Consider the following 15,846-nt stretch of genomic DNA (forward strand, 5'->3'; position numbering starts at 1 on the left):
CGTCAGGCAGGCTCCTCCGAAGATCGGCCCCAAGACGCCAGGAGAACCCAGTCTGCGATCCGATCGTAGCACACCTTGCGGCACACTAGGAGAAGTGGATGTACACATTGACAACCGAGCCACCAGGGGGTAGGCAGGTTACAGGTAAGGCCTTCTGTCCCCTCATGGGGGAAGAACTACAGCACGATGTAGCAGGTACCGTCAACGAATAGTATCTGCTGCTCCCAGCATTACTGCTGCATCATCCCTACGCTATACCCCGGATACCACCGCCTTGGTATCATCGCCCCACACGCCGCGATCAACAGGCCGGCTTGATACTACTACTGGGGCTATTTGTTATGGCTGCGGCTGCGGCTTCAACTTCTTCATAGATAGCTTAGGCTTGAGAGAAAGCAGCGAACATCCAATATCAACAAAAATCATCGTCTATTGAGAGCACCTGCGGAGTGCGTAGTATGTAGGAGAAAGTAAATTACACAAACGCCATAAATCAAAAAGGAGGTATCATCATATGTAAGAACAGCAAAAGAACATCACAGGCTCGGCGGTGGCACCTTGGTCTCCATTTCCTGTGCCGGCCGGGTCTCCGGGTGGCTTTCTGAGGACATACTCGCATCCCAAACCGCAGGGACATCGTCAGCTTCCTCGGGGATAATCAAGTTGAGAATGACGCCGAGAATAGCACACACCGCGAAGCCGTTCTCCATCACCAGGTCGACGGCGTTCAACAGACCCTCCAGGGCATGGTTGTCTCCACTGTACGTGAAAACGTACGACCACCAATCAGGCACGAGTGTGATGCCCATCCCAAGGGAAAAACTGGCTGTCAAAATAAACCGGTTGCGGCGGTTGAAGTCGATGGTAGAAATGATACGGATACCAGAGACGGCCACACTACTGAACAAAAAGGTCGTCATGCCACCCAGGACGGCACTAGGTATGGCCACCAGCGCCGCAGCGAACTTGGAGAAGATTCCCATGATCACCAGGAAGAAGCAGCAGCAGAATCCAGCCGTCCGGTTGGCGCACTTGGTCAGTGCAATTACACCGTTGTTCTGCGCGAACACGGACATCGGGCTGATTGTCATCAGCCCTGCGATCAGGCAGGTCAGCCCGTTACCTAGCACACCACCTTGGATGCGGGAGTCGAAGGTGGCCCCTTCCACCTCGAGCCGGGATACATCACAGGTAGCAGTGATATCACCAATTGACTCCATCATGATGACGATGTACAGTGCCAGTAAGGGGAGGATCAGAGGGGGGTAGATGTTCAGCGGGAACGTGTGCACCCATGCAAAGGACGCTACCGGTGCCGCAGTGATGCCAGAGTCCTCAAAGTAGTTGCAGGCGGCCGCGACAATCGAGCCCACCAGCAACCCAACCACCACCGCGCAACTCTTCAGAATGGGCGGGCCAAATCGCTCGCACAGAATAATTGTCACGAAGACCAAGAAGCCGAGTCCAATGAATTCAGGACTCCCCCAGGGCAGGGCGTGCGGCGCGCTGGCATTGGGGCACATCGGTCGAGTCGAGCTGGATGAAGCGGGCATACAAGACGAGCCACCGCCCCAATCCTCCAGCGCAGTCATGATGAGCGAGGCTCCGATGAGCAGCACCGTGGGCCCGGTCACCAAGGGAGGGAAGACCCGCGAGAGAATACGGCTGCTCAGGAAGGAGAGACCAATCTCGAGCAGAGAACACAGGCAGGAGGTGGCCAGCAAAGCGCCATATCCTTTGGGACACGGCAATCGGTTTCCATCCGCATCGAGGGGGCAGTAGCCCGACTTATACATTTGAGTAAAGGCACCAGAGGCGACTGTGATGGTGGAGAAGGATGTACCTGTTCCATCAAGCATGTCGGATTAGTAACCTAGATATACGTATATTGTGGAGGAGCGAGCAATCGGAGAACTGCTTGGCTAGTTGAGCTGGTACGTACCAACCACGGACAACAGCCCGGTTCCAATGAAGTATTTCGTGCCCCGGATATGCATGCGGGTCATTTGCAGTGCACTCAGAAGGCCCGATACAATCAACGAGGTCGACACCAGATACTGGTAGAGCTCATCACCGAAATTGACTCCCGAGGAGCCGCCCAGAATGATCGGTGGCGAAATCACTGTGCCATATCACTTAAAATTAGCGATCGGCTCACTCCATACTCAGAACAGAAAACTGATAGGCCGGACTGTCGTTGTCATACTCACCACCTGCCAACATTGCCAGTGCATGCTGCAAGCCGAGAATGAACGCCAGCACGACAGGCACGCGATCATCGAGCCCGAAGAACGGGGCCGACTTGCGGGTCTGTTTGGTGAACGGGATACGCGGGGTAAAGAGGAAGGCATAGTCATAGTCGCCAAGGAGACCGTCTCTGTGGCAATTCGAGTCAATCCCATGTCGAGTCAGCACAGTCGGGATGGGGATACCATACGCACCTAGTGGTAAAAGTCTTGACGATATGCCGCAGTTTGTCGCGGAAGGTTTGTTTCGGCCTCAAATCAGGCCCAATCTGGTCGGGACCATCCATGGTGGGAGCAGAAGGGATGAAAAAGCGCAGGTCGGCGAGAAATCTAGAGTCTACCGAGGGGAGGGAGAGTAGAAGAGCATGAGCTATTATAACTCACGGCGGTTTGGGGTGGTTGTGGTACCCGAAATATAAAAGAGCTGATTCTTGACATCCAAAAATTAACAATTGGACGCGAATTTCTGCATTTAATCCTTTAAACACAAACTAAAAGTCAAAAGTGGTAATAAAAAATAAAAACAGCATACCACGCGAATGGCGAAACTCTAAACCGCATCTCCGATGTCCATGTGGAGAAAGGATAGCCGGCGATAAGATCCTCTCCCGGGGATTGCCATTAGCAAGAGCATCGCATAACGTGTTGGACCTCCCAACTTAGCCCTGCTTCGTTTGACTCCCCTTGTGCTTTGAATCCCTTCGCCCGCCTGGGGTCTTATCTGCTGGTGGGGCGGGCTGACCGGCCCAGGACAGAATCAGCGAATGAGCGGTCGGCCGAAGGACTCGCGCCCCACCCAAGTGCCCGAGTGGAGGAGATAAGGAAAGCGAAATGGTTTACTTTAGCCGCAAGCGACTTTCCCCGGCCTAGTTGTAGTCCAATAATGAAGGACGGGTGGAGACCTTCTTACGATGATTTCTATGGGCCACGAAGTAGATCCTCATTGTGGACATTGAAGCGGATATCCATCGGTACCTCAAGACAGTGAATTTCTGTAGATGGCAAGCATTGTTTAAGTACGAAAGAGGTAGAAGCATCACACAGGCCTCATGAAACTCTCAAGAGCGATCTGAGATCCGATGGGGTCTGCTTTGCATCTTCCTCCCCCTGATGGTCATGGTCCGATGAGTCTCTTGATAGGGCCGGGTTCTCCCTATCGGAGAAGCCACATAAGCGCCTTCCCCGGGAACCCGGGTGTCCCGAGCATCTATTCGACGGTCGGCTATCGCTGGGACCACATCTCTAGGGGTTATCTCGACAAAGGCTCAGAAGATCTGGCGGAGGTACCCGTGAAGAGTGGAAGGCGCCGATGGTCTTATCTAATCTGGTATGGGTCGACAGAGGGCCATTGGAGAATGTGGAGAGGGGTGAGGCTATAAGAAGCAGCCGCAGCCGGTACCCCAGACAAAGAAAGTTGCTGGGCACTTTATTCTGACAGCCATCTTGCGGGGGAGGTGACATTGGCGGCGCTGCATTCGTTTCCCACACGAGACAGATCACGGGGTTCAACAAAAGATATGGCATCTGGAGGAGTGTGGTTGTGGTGGGTGCTGCCGATGGAACTTGGTCACGGAACCAGGGAGAGACAGAGCCTCGGTCCGCCTCATCTGTGACAATTGGCAATCAATTGGCAACGCGTTCCTTCATCCTTGGGCATTACAGGGATAGCAATTCGCAGGATCTGATGCCGGTACTGCCTTGTTAGCAACGTAGTTATGACGCTGTCTCCAATTGACATTAGTTCTCGGGATGCTGATATTCGTGGAGTTTTCGTCCTCTTCGCCACCGTAGGGCTGGAGTGACGCAGGTTCAGGGCCGTGCGAAGAGGGACCGGGGGTCTTCGGGTCTTCAGTGGTTCGATCGGACTGGAGACATGTGACATGTATGGCATGATCAACTGGGAGGTGTAGGATCGGGATGAGTAGTCGCTGCCATTGGGGTTCCTGTTGGGAGAGGGCATACGGGCCACTTTGGGGAACACCACGCAGGAAGAAGAATCGGCCGCGGTCTGGCCACATCGGCACGCGGGGTCACGTGCGCTCAACGATCTGTTCCGGCTTCGTATATACTCCGTCAGTATCGATGCATACAAAGCACTCTTACTGGAGTGAGCCAGGAGTACCTAGATGCCCAGACGCCTAGAATGCACCACTGACTACAAGGTATCGAATGTACGTCTCGACCACAGTGAGGAACGCTCTCTCTATCAGGAATGCAGAGGATAGGGTGGCCCAGAGATCGATGGCATGATTCGACAACGTAAACCCTAGCCGTCCCGCACCAATCAGAATGCGCGGTTTTGGCGGAATTCCCCCCATTTCCCAATGATTCCCAAGAATTCCCGCAAGCAGGCTAAACGCTATTGGCACAGTGGCGCTGAGATAAGCGTTGAGGCCTGGGAACTCAGGCCACAAAGCGTTGGGGCGGACCCAACATTCACTTGACTTGGGGAAATCGCAAGATCGCCACCCAAAGACGCAGGAGAGAAAAGAATTGATCTGCCCGCGCTTTCCTTCTCTCATCCTCGCTTTCCCTCTCTCAACCTCGGGATCTTGTGATTCCTGACTGCTGTGCGGTTGTTGATTCGCCTGGCGCTGAGCTTCCCCATATCCGTTGACGATCAAACCCTTCTTCCACCCCAACGTCCCCTCCCAGTGGGCCCCTTCATATAAAAAAAACCGCCTGCTCTCCTGCACGCCCTTTCCTCCCTTTCCTCCCTCTCCCCACTGCCCTCCCCAACTCGACCTGAGAGGATTGGATCATCTCAGTTCATACACCATGTCGACCAAGGCTGAGTCGTCTCGCCCCCGGGCACCCGACACCAAGAAGGTGCACATCGCCGACACCCAAATGACTCGCAACAACTGGCACAAGCATGTCAACTGGCTCAACGTCTTCCTCATTCTCGGTATCCCCTTCTATGGCTGCGTCCAAGCCTTCTGGGTCCCATTGCAGCTGAAGACTGCCATCTGGGCCGTTGTCTACTACTTCTTCACCGGTCTCGGTATCACCGCAGGTAAGAGTTTGACCCTCGTTTTGGGGAAAGGACCGTTCTCAGTTTGTACCTGTGAGACACTTGAACTGACAAATCTGCCATATAATTAGGATATCACCGTCTGTGGGCTCACTGCTCTTACTCGGCCACTCTCCCCCTCCGCATCTGGCTCGCGCTCGTTGGCGGTGGTGCTGTTGAGGGCTCCATCCGCTGGTGGGCTCGCGGTCACCGTGCTCACCACCGTTATACCGACACCGAAAAGGACCCTTACTCCGTCCGTAAGGGTTTCTGGTACTCCCACCTGGGCTGGATGGTGATGAAGCAGAACCCCAAGCGCATTGGCCGCACTGATATCTCCGACTTGAACGAAGACCCCGTCGTCATCTGGCAGCACCGTCATTACCTGAAGGTCGTCTTCGGCATGGGTCTTATCGTCCCTATGCTGGTCGCTGGTCTTGGCTGGGGTGATTGGTTCGGCGGCTTCGTGTATGCCGGTATCCTGCGTATCTTCTTCGTTCAGCAGGCTACCTTCTGTGTGAACTCTCTGGCCCACTGGCTTGGTGACCAGCCTTTCGACGACCGTAACTCTCCCCGTGATCACGTCATCACCGCCCTAGTCACTCTGGGTGAGGGCTACCATAACTTCCATCACGAATTTCCCTCCGACTACCGCAATGCGATTGAGTGGCATCAGTATGACCCGACCAAGTGGACCATCTGGACTTGGAAGCAGCTCGGCCTCGCCTACGACCTGAAGCAGTTCCGTGCTAATGAGATCGAGAAGGGTCGTGTGCAGCAGCTGCAGAAGAAGATCGACCAGAAGCGCGCCAAGCTGGACTGGGGTACTCCCCTGGACCAGCTGCCCGTTATGGAATGGGACGACTATGTGGAGCAGGCCAAGAACGGCCGTGGTCTTGTTGCCATCGCCGGTGTGGTTCACGACGTGACCGACTTCATCAAGGACCACCCCGGTGGCAAGGCCATGATCAGCTCCGGTATTGGCAAGGACGCCACTGCCATGTTCAACGGCGGTATCTACTACCACTCCAACGCCGCTCACAACCTCTTGTCTACCATGCGTGTGGGTGTGATCCGTGGCGGTTGCGAGGTCGAGATCTGGAAGCGCTCCCACAAGGAAAACTCCGAGTATGTTCGCGACGAGACGGGCCAGCGCATCGTTCGTGCTGGTATGCAGCCCACCAAGATCCCCGAGCCCATTCCCACTGCGGATGCCGCTTGAATCTTGAAATCTGTTCTTTTATCCAACTCGGTTATGTGCCTTGCATTTGTTGTGGGTATTGGGGAGTGGTGTTTGTCAGGCGTTTTTTTTCCCTGCTTGTTTCTTTTTCAGCCTGCTGGCCTGTTTTGCCGACTATTTTTTTCGTCTTTCCCAAAAGCGACTGTCACATAGATAATCTCTCATGAATTAGAAACGAACCTTCTCATATTGTTAACTTTTTTCCATCCGGTCTACGTAAGCATATTCGTTCGAGGTGTTGGTTGAGAAACAAAACTCGATGTAGTTGGTTACCGCCATAGGAAAACTGAAAGGGGCACCAAGAACTAGGCGACATTCAAGCGGGGGTGGGCCCCATGTACATCGACGCTGCGTCACCTGACCGTGAAGCTTGAAGTAGTAGTTCCTCCCCTCTGCAATCAACAACACTCTCCTTTACACGTCTACACCGCATTTCCTCTTGATTAGTCCAGACGCTTGACGGACTCCATTTTCGCCCATTATTAGGCTCACCGCTCACCTCCTCATCCACCTCCTCATTCTTCTTGTCGCCGTCCTCACCGTGGCGCCTTTCCTCCGCCTCCCCGCTCGCCTGTCATCCGTGCTGGGTCATCTCCGATCGACACCTGCTGTCAACTATCGATACCTGACAACCTCCAGTATGGCTCCCGGTCACCTCCGCCGTCCGCCACAGGCCCCGCCCACATTCACTGCGACCCCGCAGTCTTTGGTGGCTGATGCGGAGCGTCTCATCAACGTCTCCCGAGCCGTCCAGGATAAGGTCGTCGCTGAGGTCAAACCGGAAGCGGCTACATTTGCCAGTGTATTGACTCCTCTGGCGCAAGATGAGAATGTCATGGCCCTTGAAGCGCACATTTTGGGCTTCTACCAGGCCGTATCAACGGACCAGAAGCTTCGTGATGCCTCTTCCAAGGCCGAGGAACTCATGGATGAGTTCTTCATCGAATCCGGCATGCGGGAGGATGTCTACAAGCTGGTTGATGCGGCGTTGAATAAGAATGAGAGTCTGGCCCCGGAATCCCGCCGCCTGCTGGAGAAGGAGCACAAGGGATTTGTTCGGAACGGATTGGGTCTCCCTGCGGGTCCTCAGCGCGCTCGCTTCAAGGAGATCAAGAAGCGTCTCAGTCAGCTCAGTATTGAATTCCAGAAAAACCTGAATGAAGAGAATGGTGGGATCTGGTTCACTCTGGAGCAACTGAACGGTGTCCCCGAGGACGTCCTGTCTGGACTGAAACGTGGCGAGGGGGAAAATGCCGACAAGCTCTGGTTGACTTTCAAATACCCGGATCTCTTCCCGACAATGAAGTATGCCACCAATCCAGAGACCCGGAAGCAGGTCATGATCGCCAACGAGAACAAGTGCAACCAAAATGTGCCCTTGTTCCGCGAGGCGATTGTGCTGCGTGACGAGGCCGCTCGCCTGCTGGGATATCCCAACCACGCCGCCTTCCGCATCGAGGACAAGATGGCCAAAACCCCGGAGACCGTCGACAATTTCTTGGGCGATTTGCGCTCCCGTTTGATCGCTGGAGGACAGCAAGAGATCAAAACCCTAATGGAATTCAAGAAAGCTACTGACCCCAAGTCCGACGGTCGCTACTATCTGTGGGATCACCGGTTCTATGACCGTGTAATGCTGGAGAAGGACTACTCACTGGACCAGCAACTTATTGCAGAGTACTTCCCGCTGCAAACCACCATCCAGGGTATGTTGAAGATTTTCGAGGAGTTGTTTGGCTTGGAGTTTGTTGAGATTGTCGGTGAGGACCGCGCCTCTGTGGCTCCTACCGGTAAGGGCAACGATATTGTCTGGCACAAGGATGTTCAGGTGTTCAGCGTTTGGAATGATGAAGGTGAGGGAAGTGACTTTGTCGGATACTTGTATCTGGATCTGTTCCCTCGTGAGGGCAAGTATGGTCACGCCGCCAACTTCAACCTTCAGCCGGTAACTATACACCATCCCCCTAGCCTTTTGAGGGGCAGGAATATGAAAGTCTGAATATTAACGATTGTCGATCTAGGGTTTCATTGCTGCTGATGGCAAGCGCCGCTACCCTGCCACCGCACTGGTGTGCAACTTTACCAAGCCGACCCCCAAGAAGCCTAGTCTGCTTAAGCACGACGAGGTTGTGACCCTCTTCCACGAGTTGGGCCATGGGATCCACGACTTGGTCTCGAAAACCATCTACTCCCGCTTCCATGGCACCAACACTGTCCGCGACTTTGTCGAGGCTCCTAGCCAAATGCTTGAGAACTGGTGCTGGACACCATCCCAGCTGCGCTCTCTCAGCCGTCATTATTCTACTCTCTCGCCTGAATATCTGGCCGGATGGCAAGAAGCCAACCAGGCCCGCAGCGGTGGTAAAACCGCCTCCGGGCCGCCGTCTGAGCGTATCCCGGATGATGTTATTGAGAACCTCATCCGCACGAAGCACGTCAATGGCGCCCTATTTAACCTGCGCCAGCTGCACTTCGGTATCTTCGATATGACCGTTCATGAGCCCAAGAGCCACGCCGAGATTGAGGGTGTCGCCATTTCTGCCACCTATAACCGTCTGCGACAGGAGATCACCCAAATGGATGGCCCCGAAGCGCTTGGCGCTGGCGACGAATGGGGTCACGGCGAGGCAACTTTTGGTCACTTGATTGGTGGCTACGATGCCGGGTACTACGGTTATCTGAGGTAAGACACTGATGCTCTCTGCGTCTGTCTCTTTCCCTTTCAGTCTCTTGAAAATTGTATCTGGCCTTTCTGCTAACGACCGCCACAGCTCCCAAGTATACTCCACCGACATGTTCTACACCGTGTTTAAGGATGATCCCATGAACAAGGCTGCGGGTCGTCGCTACCGGTATCAGGTACTGGAGAAGGGAGGTAGCCAGGACGAGATGACTACGCTAACCAACTTTTTGGGTCGCGAGCCGCGCACCGATGCGTTCTACCAGGACCTTGGACTGGCGTAGCTGGATCAACCTCAGAACTGATCTGTCCTACCGACATCCTATCCATAAAATAACTCCAGAAAGCATAGATATGATACATGCTTTATCATTGAATTTGCTCTTAACTCATGTGCCCTTATTCTAGACAGCTGTACCTGTGAGCCAGGAAGCCTCGGCCAACCCTCGCAACCAGTAATGAAAGCGGATGGTGTAGTCGAAGTACGGTGACATGTGTACCCTTCTTTATCTTGCAGGCCGCGAAAGGTGGTCTCATCAGCCATGGGCAGCACTTTGATTTTTTTTTGAAATAGTAATGCTTTTCATTCCATCCCAACCTAAATTCACTTCAACTTGGGGTGGTCCAAGGATTAAATTGATAGCGCTATAGGTTGATGCTCGATCGCCCCGTCCGATAAGCCCACCGCCTTTGGATTTGTCGACGTGCCGTAGTTCGGCTTCGCAGTCAAGGTTTCTTGCTAGAATCTCGTTTTAAACCTGGTACACGGTGATTTATGATGAGAATTCGGTAAGCTTCTAAATTTCCAGTCCAACCATTGGTTTAGCTCAATCCCCTCGAGCTAACGCAAGCCAGATGACCTTCTAACAAGCATCGCCGCTCTCGATCTCTTCAACACGGCCAATCTTCAGTCCACAAGTGCAACTCGAGTGGCAAGCTCTAGCAGAGAAGCTGTTGGATGTTTCTCAAATAAGCGGCAGGGTCGATATAAGCGGTTCATTTGTCGACATAAGCCTTCTCTTCGCGGCTCTCGGAGCTTCCCTCGACCCTAGCAACACCTCTAATTCCAACAACACACCTGTCATAATGACTGCGCAACTTCCCCCAGAATATTCTACTCGTCTCCCAATACGCACTCAGCACTGTCGCTTTTGTAATCATCTTCTTCTGGCAACAACTCGCGACCTCTCTAAACTTCCCCGCCGCGGGGGCGAAGCCCAAGACAAGGCGATTATCGTGCCATTGGAAGCGCACGAAGCAGATCTCGATGATGAACTTGAGGGACAAGAACCGAGCACGACAACTGCCACCCGTAAATCACAGCATGTGACCCTCCTACTCTCCACAACCCTGCCCGACCGTCGCGCAACACTGGTCCGCCGTGAAGATGGAATTGAGAAACGCTTTCTGCTCCGGTGTGGTCGATGTCGGGCCATTATGGGCTATTACTTGGATAAAGCGCACTGGGGTACGACGAGAAAGCAATCATATAAGGACGAGGAGCCGGAAATGGAAGAGAGGCCGCCCGCGGTTTACCTGCTGCCAGGGTCCGTGGTGGAGACCGAACAGATGGGCCTGGACGGGGTTGGGGAGATGGAGTGGAGGGCATGGGCCGACGGCGCATAGAATGCGCCCATCTTATTGGATTCTAATGACCCTTGAGAAAAATGATAAGCTCTCCTGGCCAGCCTCATGTACCGAGGATAGGATTCCGGTGACCGAGATACAAAAAGGAGCGCGAGGGCCCTCTACAATGCCAGAGTTGCCCGCCAGGAAATCAGGCCACTCCGTAAAATCGGGTGCATGGAATCACAGTACTATGAAACGATATGGTAATGTGGCATCGGATATCTATCGATCCCAGACCTTTGCAATAATACATTTCGAGTCCGACCAGATACAGGTCAATCCAAGTGCAAAGGATCCTCTGGCGCCGTGTGCTCGGTAAAAAGAGTCAAAGTAAGAGAAAAAAAAAGAAACAAAAACAAAAATAGGAAGTGCCCGCGTGTCTTGCAAAAAAGAACCGTGTCCGTAACATAAATTCATCACAATATTGGGGAAGGGGGTATCTCAGTTGGCAAGGATCGTGCGCACAAGGTCGGTGTAGTTGATCTCGCCTGAGCTGGTATCGACCGCTTTGAGAAGTTCGTCAACCTCATCGTCGGACATCTTCTCACCGAGATTGGTGAGAACTAGATTAGAAGAAAGGAATTGTTTAGTTGGCATGACACTTCCAGAGGGTGGACCAAGCCGAAACTGGGGATTCGACTGGCAATTCGCGAGTGAGAGAAGACATACTATAGCGCAGCTGGCCTACTCCAATGAATCCGGTCATATCTTTATCGAACACCTGGAAACCCCGGCAGTATTCCTCGGGCTCACCGGGTTCACGGAAGCCACCCGGACGGTTGAGCACCTTCAGGAAGGAATCGAAATCAACTAAAGGTCACTCATATTAGAAGCCAGAACAGAAAATGTCGGGATCGGTCGCTGCTGCAGAGGACAAGGCGAGAAGGAGCACGCAAGCACGTACATTCACCACCGATGGACTTCTCCAGGTCACTGATCTCTGCCAGCGTGGGATTTTGGCCGCAGGCCCGCAGCAGGTCGCCCAGCAGGTCGCCCGACACACGGCCAGTGCCGCGGCGGTCGAAAAGCGAGAACGCTTCCTTGTAGTTGGTAGAAGCCTGATCGTTCTTGTTAGCCATGATGGGATGATGTAGAAGAGGCGATGGACGGGATGACGGGGAGAAAGCAGGGATTGGAGGGATTGTTGGGGGCGGAAGTCGGGAAGTCAAAGCCCAGCGTAACCACGGAAGAGGCAATGCGTCAACAGAAAGGAGGGGGTAGCACCGCTTGGTATGCAACTCACCATGATCGAAGATTTGGAGGAGCTGGAGAAGGAGAATGAGCCAGGGAAAACAAAGACAAAGAATAAAGTCACGGTTTCAAAAGGAGATTTGAAGAATGGAAGAAACGGAGTAAAGAATGGGAAGAAAAATGGCCAGGGAAGGTGGGAAGGTGGGAGGGTGGAAGGGCGGAAGGGAGGATCGGCGGTTGTTCGGGCAACGGATCAACAAGTCATCATCATCCTCCACTGTCGTGTCCAACAGTTCTCGCCCTATCTAGACAAAGTATCATCCAATCAATTCACAGCCAAAGGAGCGAATAGTCGGGTTTCAAAGAGCATGGTATAATGGAGAGTCTACAATGGACCAGCAGTCACCGAAGGTAGAATTACATTCAACCCCTAACCATATACAAGATTCCAGAGGTTACGGACTATCGTGAGACATTACTATAAACAACTCCAGTCTCCTCAGATTAATATCCAATAAGGAGTCCCAACAGGCCAATGCCAGTGGCATCTAACGCCATGCGATATCTTTATGACTGAAGCTTCGCAATACAACTGTCCAGCAGCCGCGCCGCTTCACCCAGCAACTCCCATCGTGGGTTGGCAAAGGCATCGCGCAAGATCATCAGCATCCCCAGACACTCGTTGCGGCCTTTCATGCCTTCCAGATCATTGGGCTCACGAACGCCCCCCACGCGCTGCAGAAATTTCTGCATATCTCGTCGTCGGTCCGCAAGTGTGACCAGCACAGGTGGTGGGCGAAGGGGACCATCGAGTGCAAAGCCATAACACCAGACCACCAGCGCAGCGAAGTACATCACCCACGGCCGGTTTAATAAGTAGTCGTCCCGCGCAAGGTAATTCCCAGATTCCGCGCCCGGTTCAGTGAAGCACGTCGTTAGGAACTTGAGCGCATAGAAGGCGGCATCGCGGGCTGTGGCCTTGGTCGCCCAGCGGTCAGTCTTCTCCCGTGCAGCGCTGTAATCGCGCGCGGTGATCGACCGCCCCATCAATCGCCCGGCCCCTGCAAAGATCTGAAGATCGGCGATATCAACATGGGAGGCCATATGGGCGAGGCCATGAAGGACATCGCGTGATTCGCTTTCAGTCGATGCCGATGGGCCCAGGGCCTCGTCAAAGTCTCGTCTCCAATTGTCAAATGATCGAAGCAGCGCGGTCCGCCATTTATCCCGCCCACCGAGCGTTTGGCCGACCCCGAGCGAGCTCGCTTGAAGGTCTCGCTGGTTTAGATGCCAGCTAACGCTCAGCAGACCCGCCATCAGAATCATTCGGCCGAACATGTTGGTTCGCACGGCCTGTCCGTTGAGCGTTCGCTTGAGCCCATCTAGGAACATGATCGGCCGGACCCCATGCGACTGTAAACTGGCCTGAACCCGGGCCACCTCAGCAGCACTAGTCGCGGCCCACAGCGCTTCATCACATGGAAGCGGCAATCGCAACTCATGCGCAACCATTTTCGCCGAGTGTCCAAACATCGTAGCATGCGTAGAGTCTAGCACAAAGGCGGCAAATGCCACTCGCCGAGTCGCTTCGGCCTTGATCCAGTGTGTCCATGACTCGTCTTCCTCTTTCGACTCGGGTGTGTCAAATGAGGACCGGCCGATGAGGGAGCTGCCCCGACGCATCAATGTCAAGGTTGTATCATGATGGATGTGTGCCCTCTCGTGCAGCGCGCGCGTAGAGAAGGATTTTTCGTACACCTCTAGGAGTAATAAGGCCTGGAATACCCACAGACGGGCAGGAGGCCGGAAATCTGCATCCATAAAAATCTCCCACCTTAGATGCCATGCGATAAAGCTGGCCAATTCTGCAGCAGTCTCCGTGGCGGCTTGTCCGTGTATCTTATCCAGTGTTGCGGCCCCAATGGCCATGATCCCCAACAGTAGTAAATTCGGTGTTCTATCGGCGGCAAAGGTCGGCTGGTGCAGAATCGGCATCTGGGCGTGGAAATGATACCAATATGATCCAATGTACGTCTGCATCATGCGAAGACTGAGGACATGCCTATCGTTATCAAGGTCGCCCTCCATTAGTGCATCCTTGCGTTTCGTGGCGTCTCCTGAGTATGCTGCTTCATTGAATCGGGTGGCCATCAGATGGAGGAGCTCCTGGCGTTTTTCCTCCGAAATAATTGCTGGCAGTGAGCCCGAGTCTAGGATGCTCGTCACGCTCATCGGGTGCTGTGGAATGACTGTGCAGAAGTTGTTATACGCTGGCTCGTTCATGTAGAATTGATTGTGCAACATCGGCATCATCCCATAGCCCAACGGTGCGAGTGGCTCGCTGAAGAGCCATGCCGCAAAGTCGTCCGCCATGGCAAACGGCGATCTATTATAGGTCTCCCCGCCAAAGATGGGGTATGCATTGGACATGGAATCGAATTCTAGCATGCTTTCCGGTTGACTGAGAGCTCCAGTAAAATCTGTATACCCAGTCACTGGTACGCCGGCCGTGTCGATGGCGGTCGATGTCGGCAGCGGGTACGCCGTGTCTGAAGGGGATTTGGAGGTGGGTGGTTGCGGATCGGTCATGAACGGATACTCTGCCACCGTCATGGAAGGAGATGATGGTGAGGAAGCCGGAAGCAGGGATTTATGTGGACTCTCGTCATGGTTGTCCGTCGCGAAGCTGTCGCGCTTCTGTAGCTGCGATCCTCGAGTGGTATGCCGCTCGCGATGTCGGATGCAGAGATCCTGGCGGACGAAAGATCGATAGCAATTGGGAAAATCGCAGCGAAATATTTGTTTCGGAGTATCTTGGGGAGACAGAAGGTCAGTCTGGTTGCCATCCAAAGCGGGCGTTTTCCCGCCAGTGGGCGCGTTGGGGAAGAAGCAATCTCGAGCGCATACGGTTCAACTGATGCCGGTACAAGTGTTCGGCACGCGAATAACTCTTGCCACAGCCGTCATGAGTACACTCGAATTTTCGATCGGAGGGAGCGCGACGGCTGCGCCGGCGGCGCTTGGAGGGTTGTTCGTCAGCCTCTGCCATGATGTCTGGTTTAACGGCGGGGAGCACCATTGGGTGCCATGAGTATGCAGGTGATGATCGCTGCAGGTAGAATGACGATCGCCCAAGCGTGGTGAGCCACGTGGGATCGATGGGAAACAGTGACGCGAGAAGTATGAACAACTGGAGTGGAAGGGATCGTGGCAAGGTCGAGGAGCCTGGAAGTCAAAGTGGCTTTTCCCCGGAAGTGCGGAGATGCGGTGGGGTCGAGTATAAGTTGAGGCGGAGCTCGTCGGTGAATATTGCAGCGAGCGGCCTCATCGGCTATACTTGCACCCCCTGCACAATTGGCACCTGGCAGCTGATCTAGTTTATTTACTAATTGAAACCATATTCGGGCCTGCTGTTCTCTTCCTGATTGGGTCTACAGAGGTAGGTATGCTTACCGTGAAAGCATGGGCCAGCAGGCTCCAAACGGACTTGGCAGACACAAAGATATATATTGTATTATTTTTTCTTCCCCTTCAGCTCCTGTTTAAACCCCTTTTTCCATCCCTACTCCTGTTATTTCTTTCCCTATCACCAAAACCCCTCTATCACCAAAACCAATAACAATATGATGATTTGTCCAAGACCATGTCAAATCGTGTGGGAGCGATTGTGGACAGACAGCAAAGAGTGGTATACGTCCTAGTAGATAAGCGCATTGAATCAACTCCGAAGGCCTTGACACGCAGAATATTGGGATGAAAATAGGGGGAGGAAGAGTTTAATATTTCACTAACGTCTGTTGTATATATGCAGACAGAGCATTGGTTCCGATGACGTTTGTCCACACTA

General features: G+C 53.5%; 7 protein-coding genes across 7 annotated transcripts; 3 read left to right on the forward strand and 4 right to left on the reverse strand.

The window, feature by feature from the left end:
- Window positions 1-536: 536 nt before the first annotated feature.
- N7462_002856 (nucleobase:cation symporter-2 family protein) lies at window positions 537-2,533 on the reverse strand (the record flags this gene model as incomplete). Its single annotated transcript, XM_057074582.1, has 4 exons — window positions 537-1,843; window positions 1,943-2,122; window positions 2,211-2,377; window positions 2,442-2,533. 4 exons carry the CDS (start codon window positions 2,531-2,533, stop codon window positions 537-539), a joined length of 1,746 nt encoding a protein of 581 aa, XP_056938223.1.
- Window positions 2,534-3,488: 955 nt separating this feature from the next.
- N7462_002857 (uncharacterized protein) lies at window positions 3,489-4,264 on the reverse strand (the record flags this gene model as incomplete). The annotated part of the gene is made up of 2 exons (XM_057074583.1): window positions 3,489-3,853; window positions 3,907-4,264. 2 exons carry the CDS (start codon window positions 4,262-4,264, stop codon window positions 3,489-3,491), a joined length of 723 nt encoding a protein of 240 aa, XP_056938224.1.
- Window positions 4,265-5,024: 760 nt separating this feature from the next.
- N7462_002858 (stearoyl-CoA 9-desaturase sdeA) lies at window positions 5,025-6,481 on the forward strand (the record flags this gene model as incomplete). The annotated part of the gene is made up of 2 exons (XM_057074584.1): window positions 5,025-5,262; window positions 5,352-6,481. 2 exons carry the CDS (start codon window positions 5,025-5,027, stop codon window positions 6,479-6,481), a joined length of 1,368 nt encoding a protein of 455 aa, XP_056938225.1.
- A 658-nt stretch (window positions 6,482-7,139) lies between these two features.
- N7462_002859 (M3 family metallopeptidase) lies at window positions 7,140-9,463 on the forward strand (the record flags this gene model as incomplete). The annotated part of the gene is made up of 3 exons (XM_057074585.1): window positions 7,140-8,444; window positions 8,521-9,182; window positions 9,271-9,463. The coding sequence occupies 3 exons, from the start codon at window positions 7,140-7,142 to the stop codon at window positions 9,461-9,463; spliced, it is 2,160 nt and encodes a 719-aa protein (XP_056938226.1).
- An 802-nt stretch (window positions 9,464-10,265) lies between these two features.
- N7462_002860 (uncharacterized protein) lies at window positions 10,266-10,805 on the forward strand (the record flags this gene model as incomplete). Its single annotated transcript, XM_057074586.1, has 1 exon — window positions 10,266-10,805. The coding sequence occupies one exon, from the start codon at window positions 10,266-10,268 to the stop codon at window positions 10,803-10,805; it is 540 nt and encodes a 179-aa protein (XP_056938227.1).
- Window positions 10,806-11,249: 444 nt separating this feature from the next.
- Window positions 11,250-11,887, reverse strand: N7462_002861 (uncharacterized protein; the record flags this gene model as incomplete). Its single annotated transcript, XM_057074587.1, has 3 exons — window positions 11,250-11,371; window positions 11,478-11,618; window positions 11,713-11,887. The coding sequence occupies 3 exons, from the start codon at window positions 11,885-11,887 to the stop codon at window positions 11,250-11,252; spliced, it is 438 nt and encodes a 145-aa protein (XP_056938228.1).
- A 679-nt stretch (window positions 11,888-12,566) lies between these two features.
- Window positions 12,567-15,078, reverse strand: N7462_002862 (putative C2H2 finger domain protein; the record flags this gene model as incomplete). Its single annotated transcript, XM_057074588.1, has 2 exons — window positions 12,567-14,812; window positions 14,907-15,078. 2 exons carry the CDS (start codon window positions 15,076-15,078, stop codon window positions 12,567-12,569), a joined length of 2,418 nt encoding a protein of 805 aa, XP_056938229.1.
- Between the last annotated feature and the right edge of the window lie 768 nt (window positions 15,079-15,846).

Source organism: Penicillium macrosclerotiorum, assembly GCF_028827735.1.
Source record: "Penicillium macrosclerotiorum strain IBT 26536 chromosome Unknown utg000002l_segment0_segment0, whole genome shotgun sequence".
NCBI lineage: Eukaryota > Fungi > Ascomycota > Eurotiomycetes > Eurotiales > Aspergillaceae > Penicillium > Penicillium macrosclerotiorum.